The following is a 7,824-nucleotide window of genomic DNA, read 5'->3' on the forward strand; positions in this document are numbered from 1 at the left end:
GCAAGGGTGAATGTTTTTAGTATGATGATAAAATATCTTTATTCTTATGTTATGGGAGAAGATACTTAAGTGCTTGTTCTGACCCCACAGTTTACAATAAAACATTCTTTAAGTTATCATCACTGTTAAAGAAGAACACACAGGCAGAGACAGAAATCAGCTTCTCAAAAGCTGCACTGGAGCCAGCGAAAAATCAACGGCTGCGGTGTCAACAGCGCTTTCTGCCCCTGACATTTTTTGTGCCTTATCTTCACGCTGAGGCAGAGCGGCCGATTTATGGTGAGGAGGGCCGGGGTGGCGGCTCCGCTCGGGCAGCACCGAGGCTGTGCAGAGACAGAGGCCGGGGCTGGAGGCCGCGCTGCCGAGACTGTTCGCCTTTCCCTCAGCGTGGTGCTGCCGCCTCACGCCCGGGAACCTCTACCCGCGGGCTTCCGCGCTGCCCCGAATCCGCCCAGCCCTGCCCGCGGCCGCCGACCGCCCGCTCCAAGATGGCGGCGCCGCCTCAGCCCGCGGGGCGGCTGCGCGACACCCCTGGCCCCGCCCCGCCTGGTGGCGTCATCACGCGCGCGCCGGAAGCGCCGGGATGCGGGGCCGGCTGCTGCGCGCCTGGCGCGAGGGGGCGAAGGCGGCGCGCGGGGCGGCGGGGCGCGCGGGGGCGCGGCCGCCATGGCGGGTCCTGTTCTTCGGCACCGACCGCTTCGCCGTGACCGCCCTGCGGGCCCTGCAGGCCGCCAGGTACCGCCCGCTGGCCCGGGGGAACGGGCCGAGGGGGCTGCGGACTGCGGGGAGGGGGCTGGAGGCGGAGCTGTGAGAGGAGGGTGCGGGGGACGGGGCCTGAGAGGGAATGGCAGGGACTGTGGAGGGGGCAGCTGAGGACGGTGAGGGAGGGATGGCGAGTCAGTGCTTAAAAGGGGCCGGTAAGAAAGATGGGGACAGACTTTTTAGCAGGGCCTGTTGCGATAGGACTAAAGGAAGGGAGATTCAGGCTGGACATGGGGAAGAAATTGTTGCCCCTGAGGGTGGTGAGAGCCTGTCCCAGGTTGGCCAGAGAGGTGGTGGCTGAACCATCCCTGGAGACATCCCAGGCCAGGCTGGACGGGGCTCTGAGCAACCTGAGCTGGTGCAGATGTCCCTGCTCATGGCAGGGGGGGCACTGCGGGAGCTGGGAAGGGCCCTTCAACCCAAACTATTCTCTGATTCTATGGGAGCTGGTGATGGGGTTCAGGGGCCATCAGAGGATGAGCTGGGGTCGGGGGTGCAGGGACTGTGTTTTGTGCAGAGGTTGCTAGGGAAGTGGGGGGAAAGTGACCTTAGGGTGGGACAGGGACCATGGTGTCATGAGTGGGTCAATGGAGAGGGATCACAGGGCGGGCAGAGACCGTGGGGCTGGGTGGGGGGAGTCTGGGATTGAAAGGGGGAAGTTGGGGGTCGTGGGGGAGTTAGGGGTGGGGGGCTGGGGACAAGCAGAGAATGGGAGCTGGAGGGGCAGGTCATGTGGAAAGGCCCAGGGACACAGCGAGGGGTGAAGATGAACCATCCTTTGCCTCTCCCTTGTGCTTGCGTGAGGCCTTCAACGCCTTGTCCACCACAGGGAGCCCAGCGAGGACTCGCTGGTGTCCAGGCTGGAGGTGGTGACGCTGCCCTCCCGCCTGCCCGGGGACCTGCCCGTGAGGAGCTGTGCCCGGGAGCTCCAGCTGCCTGTTCATGAGTGGCCACACACGGGACCCGTGAGGCAGTTTGACGTGGGCGTGGTGGCATCGTTTGGACGTCTCCTAAGTGAGGAACTTATTCTGCAGTTCCCATAGTAAGTGAGCTGACAAAATGTCTATCACTGCTTCGGTAGCTAAGCTGGACTCTGGTTTTGAGGCAGCACCTGTGGCTTGTAGCAGGTGAGATCAGCTTCTTTCCTGGGTTCATCTGCTTCGCGTGAGCCCTGTTTCTGTTACTGTGAAGTTCACAGTTCCTTAACACATTGATGTAAATCTATGAATAATTCATTTACCTTTATTCCTCTTCTTCCTTTCTGTGTTCCCTGAGAAACTGAAGGCTTATATGGTGAAAATTTTCCTTTAAATATATATTTAAACCAATAACATTTCAGAAGGTCTGAAGAGTTAATTCTTAAAGTAGTTTCAGTGTAATAAATGTTGCGCACCCATTTACATATGGGTTCAGTTTCACGTACTGTTCCTATTCTAACTTTAAAATATTTGAATTCAGCGGCATCCTGAATGTCCATCCCAGCTGTCTCCCACGATGGCGTGGTCCCGCACCAATAATCCACACGGTGCTTCATGGTGATAAAGTGACTGGGGTAACGATTATGGAAATAAGACCAAAAAGGTAGGTTAGTTGTGCCTCCCAAAACAACTCATTGCTTTTGTTGCCTCTTGGGACTTTAAATCATCACCACTTAAGTCATCACTTAAATCATTCTATGTGATCACTATTGTTTTTAATATGTGAGCGTGTTTAATATTAAAATTTGAAATACTTAGAAACTTTCATCTGACCATATGAGGCTTGCCACAAATACAGTATTTTAGCGAGTGTGTAATTCTCACTCTAGACTATGGGCCTGTTCTCTAATTTTTTGCTTAATTACAGGGAGCAGACAGAGAACAAACATTCACACAGCTGGATGGGTAGGCTTGGTATGACATGACAGAAAAGATCTGTTTTTCATATTTGCCTGAAACCTCTGTAAGTGAAATGGGAGAAGAAGTTGCTGTCTAGGCATGAGAGAGAAATTACATGTTTTAGTTTCAGCACAAATTCTGACTTAAAATGCTTGTGAAAACACATTATCATAGTTTTCTTTCTTAGGTGCTTGTCTGATAATAGATCTCAGGAAAGTGTGAAACAAATTTCCTGTGAATACTTCAGGTTGTTTCTTCTGAGATCTTACGCTTCTGAACTGTAAATGGTGCATTTGGATCAATCTCTGCTTGCTGAGGTGGATCTTGCTTGCCAAGATACATCTGATATTATTTTCCCTATGTTGTCTTGTGGACCAAACATTATTTGATAATGTCTGAAAAATAAACTTTTAGAGGGGGTAAAAAAGGATAATTAGTAACCGAGTTAACTTATTGAATGGAGACTTTTGAACTGAGAATTGAGTTATAGCTTCTCCTCCAGTGAGCTGGTGTGGTTTTGGCCTTATAGGTTTGATGTTGGTCCAATTATTAAACAAGAAGAGTTCGCTGTTCCTCCCCGCTGTACCGCAAAGGAGCTGGAAGTGATGTTATCAGAGATGGGTGCGAACATGGTAAAGTGTCACTTCTGATAAGTACCTTGCTTTTAACATGTGTGATTTCTTGTTAATCTTGTTCTGAGTTGACAGCAATTGTGAAGAGGAGAGGAAGCTGAGAGTGTTTGTGAGAGGAAAGCAGAGTGGTATGTGATAAGCTGTCAGTGCTGGTCCCGTGTGTTGCTGTTCTCTTTCTATTCAGTGAAAAACTCAAGTGCTTTGTGTGGAAAGTGTAGTTTCTTCTTTTATTTAAACAAATATCTTTTTTTTTGATCTTAATAATTAGCTTTCATCCTTTTCTATGATTAATGGCAGAGAGGAGATCATCCATAAAAGAATACTTGGGTTTTTAATTGTGGTTCAGGAGGAAGGATGCCTTTGGTGTATTTGTATGCATGATACAAATCTTCTGAATGCACTGACACAGTTTTCTAAAAGCTCACAAGAAAGCTTCACTGATGAAAAATTAAATACTGTATTTCTGTCTTGTATTTACTGTTAATAAATGTTCTTTACTTAGCTTTGTTAATACTCTGTACAAAATTTCATTTTGCAGCTGATATCAGTTTTGAAAAACTTGCCTGAAAGTTTAAAAAATAAAAAAGAGCAACCAAAAGAAGGAGTAACGTTTGGTAGGTATACAGCATATTTAATGCAACTTGTTAGGTTTTTTTTTATCAGCTGGAAAGCTTTCTTCCTATTGTGCTGGGTTATACTTTTTTAGATATCTTTCTCAGTATGAGCTCTTCACTGCATTCTCTGGCTTAAAAAAGTCATGCAGAGAGAAAAATGCTTCAGAATTCTTCTTCAGACTTAGTGCATTAATTTATTTTTTCTCCAGGTGCTCATGCAATATTAAAATCACTAGTGATGTCACAGAATCTGAGTGAGTTTGTTACTCTTCATGGTTGTAACGCAGACAAAAGTGTTGCAGCTGTGTTTGTAAATATGCGTTATCAGTTTGCAGTGCAATGCATAAATAAGAGCACAACTGAGACCAAAGTAGAAATAGTCCAAACGGAGGTTTTTACAAAATCTTTTCTCCAATTGTTGTCTAAGGTACCTGTGGCCAGATGGTAAACCTGCCGTTGGTCAGGATAAAATCAGGTTTAAATAAGATAAAATAGTACAGCTATTTGTTTGCAAAAAAATGCAAAACAAAATATGAAGTCTTCTAATTCTTTTTCCTCTCAGCTCCTAAAATATCTGTAGCTAAGAGTTGTATAAAATGGGAAGAACAAACAGCTGCACAAATAATTCAACTGCATCGTGCAATAGGAAGTATGGTAAGACAGCAGAATTTTTTTTAAACCCCTTTCTGTCCCGTGGCACGTCCAAGTTTGGTGTAGATATTTTAACTAATGACTAAAAATCAAGTTTAATTATTTTAGCCTCTAAAACCTAGTAAGTGTTTTAAAATCCCAGCATAGTTTAGCATTAGCAATGGAATTAGCGTGCAGGAGAATTTCCATGAATTTGATCTCAAGTGCAAAATCAGCTGGATAGTTTTGTATTGTTTCCTTAGCGCTGGGATTTCCACTGGTGCATCCGAGAGGGTTTCAGAATGTTGTAACGACATCTTTGTGTGACAGTCAAGAGTGCAAACAGCCACAGTAAACAGCTGCGGCAGCTACTTGCTTAACTCATTACCGCACATGCTAGTGGTTTGCTTGTCAATGAGGTGAGGAAGAACAAGGAAAACTAGATATAATAAGGAAATTAATAAAACTGTCTTATCTGGACAGATATCTATTTTTTTTTTCCCTAGTGTTGTTATCACAGGTATCTTGCATAAGGAAAAAAACCACCCTAGGCAGTCACCTGCAAATCATGAAAATGTTCTCAACGTGTCACCTGCTTCTGTTTCCAGTTCCCTTTGCAGACGCTCTGGAAGGGCACTGCTGTTAAACTTCTGGACTTTGTGGAAGTGGATAATATCCCCGGTTTTACTGGTATTTGCTTTAAAATTGATTTGTTAAGTTAAATTTTCAAAGATTGACTTGGAGATGATACACAACTGTATTAAATGATAGCTTTAAGTAGTGCTTTCTGAAACTCCAGCAGAACTAAATCAGTCCTATATATACTCAGAGCTCAGTAAGTTTCTATGTGCCAAGATAAGCATAAATGGGTTTTAAGGACATTCCTGCTTTGTGATTATATTGAGCGAGCAGCAAGTTTGGTCCCGAGAATCCTGAGACTGGAGGATTTTAGTCTTCCCATTAGTTAGGAGATCCTCTTCTAATTAATGTGCTTGTCTGGGGGTCACTGATGAGGAAAACTGTCCCTGTGTGTTATCGCTTAAACCATTTTCTGTGGTAGTTTGTGAGTCCGAGAGCTTGTGGGCTGAGCAGCGTCCCCAAAGCTTGAAGATTCTTCATGGATCGGGTGGGGAGCAGTGCCAGAGAGCAACTGTTCTGATTCTCCCCTGCTCATTTGGGTTAAATAAACCACAGAATGCAATAAAATATTTTTGAGCAAAATAGTGACTCAAGATAATTATTGTGCTTCAAAGAGACGTAAGTGTTTCAAACTGGTTTGTACTTGTTGGGATAAAATTAGAATACCATTTTGCTTTGCTCTTAGATCAAGAATTAAATGACTGTGGAGCTGTTCCTGGTTCGCTCCTATACCATAAAGTGTCTCAGGTGTTGATAGCTCGTTGCAAGGTAGGTTTTTCCCATTTGTTTTATCTTCGTTGCCCTAAAGATGAGGTTTTTAGTATTTATGTTACATAGTTTTTGTCTTAATTGTCCATAGTTATTCACTAAACTAGTTTAGATTAGCATCAGTCTTTTTATTTGACACCTTGAAGAGCTTCTAATTGCCACAAACAGGCTTTTCCCTTGCAAGTGAGAATTTGACTTGTAATGTAAACGTGATGACATTAAATAAAACATATTCTGTAAGCAAGCCCAGTGAGAGCTAAAGATAATTTCAAAACATGGAAGAAGCTTACTGCCATTTTTTGGTTTTGTTTTTTTCTTTAGGAAGGCTGGGTTGGAATCAAAACAGTCGTATTAAAGAAGAAGCTCACAGCAGTTGACTTCTACAACGGATATATGCACTCTTGGTTCCAGCAGAACCCAAGAACGGTTCATCAGGAATGCAGATTTCAGACACTCAAACTTAGCACCACAAAAAAGACTCTGAAAGAGAGGGAAATATTGGCACAGGATATAAAACAATAGATGTATTTTAAAATGTGGAAGAAGATGTCCGTAAGTTAATAGTAATATAAAATATTTCAGTGCCCACCTGTAACATTCAACTTGGTTAAGAGTTTTCCTCCCAAAGTGTTTGATATTACTGTCATTTACCTGTCTTCACTGTGAGTTCCTGGTGATACTCATTTCTCTTTCTCCCATCAAGGAAGAGAATATCTGTGAATGCTGAAGATAGCGAATAAATCCCTTTTTCCACTGTTGAGTAATAAATTTATTTTTATATAACATTTTCGATTTCTTTTTGAGATCTTTCTGGTATAATTTTCTTCAAGCACAAGTTGTGCAGAGTTACTTTAATCTGGTAATAATAAAGTCCTGTGCTTCTTTGTACTTCTGATTTTAGTGTTCGCTGAGACTCTTAGATTGTCTGGTTTGATTTTTCTCGTGGACCTTTAACCTACCTTTGTATCCCCACATTGAAATGAATACCTTCAGTTTAGCCAAGAAGATCTAGAGAATCTTTTCCTGTCCATGATTGTTTTCTTAGAGTCAACTACACTTAAAACAGAACATCCCTGATCTCACTGGAATTTGATGCTGCATCTTTATATAATCCTGTACCCAGAGCTGTGGTTATGTGCCTTTGTTGGGGTTGTTTGCTCAGTGGGGTGTTTTTCCATCTGATCAACCTGTGCAATCAGTGGCAGCTGCTTAATTACTTGTGTCTTCCTGCTTATTCTCCTTGTGTGGTTTCAATCAACAGGTGTCTGCTCCCAGTGTGTTGGAATTCAGTTTCAGTCAATCTTCAATTCAGAAAGAGAACAAACAGAATATTCTTAATTAATTCTAATCCAAGATTGCCTCAGCCAGTTCTTTTAGGACTGTCATGTGCTTTATTAGGGCCTGTTGACATTGAAAATGCTGTAAGTAGTAGGTGCTGTTTGATGTCATCCGTGAATGCCAGTTGATTGGTTTTAGTCACCTGCACGTGATGTGAGCACATAATTTTTTCCTTTTAAATTCAGAAAAGGAAAATTTACTGTGAATATTTGCTTCTCTATACAAGTGACTTGTTTTGATCTTATTGATACTGTTTCTAATCCATAAACTTGTAATGTACCTTGTTCAATAGATATTTTTCTTAGATATCTTCAGCTTTTCTGATGAATTTTTGAGAGAGGTTTGTACCCAATGAGGAGTTTTTAATCCAAGCTTTTCCTCAACATGCCTTTGGTTAATGGCATATATAGGAAGGAACATTTCACGAGAAGAACCCCAAAACTGATGACTCTCTTACTTTCTTTTCTTAGAAGTAATGTAGCACTGTGAGGATAATGGCAAAACAAAGACTGCTCATCAATAAATGCCAGCACATCCTCTTCCACATGTTCTTTTGGCTCTTCA

The 7,824-nt window shown here is 43.2% G+C and overlaps 1 protein-coding gene across 1 annotated transcript; it reads left to right on the forward strand.

Moving 5' to 3' along the window:
- The first annotated feature begins 583 nt into the window (after positions 1-583).
- MTFMT (mitochondrial methionyl-tRNA formyltransferase) lies at positions 584-7,378 on the forward strand. Its single transcript, XM_065641837.1, has 9 exons — positions 584-735; positions 1,592-1,804; positions 2,221-2,343; positions 3,169-3,271; positions 3,810-3,885; positions 4,448-4,539; positions 5,124-5,205; positions 5,840-5,922; positions 6,244-7,378. Exons 1-9 carry the CDS (start codon positions 584-586, stop codon positions 6,442-6,444), a joined length of 1,125 nt encoding a protein of 374 aa, XP_065497909.1. The 3' UTR covers positions 6,445-7,378.
- The last annotated feature ends 446 nt before the right edge of the window (positions 7,379-7,824 follow it).

This window comes from Caloenas nicobarica, chromosome 10 (assembly GCF_036013445.1).
Source record: "Caloenas nicobarica isolate bCalNic1 chromosome 10, bCalNic1.hap1, whole genome shotgun sequence".
Classification (NCBI taxonomy): Eukaryota; Metazoa; Chordata; class Aves; order Columbiformes; family Columbidae; genus Caloenas; species Caloenas nicobarica.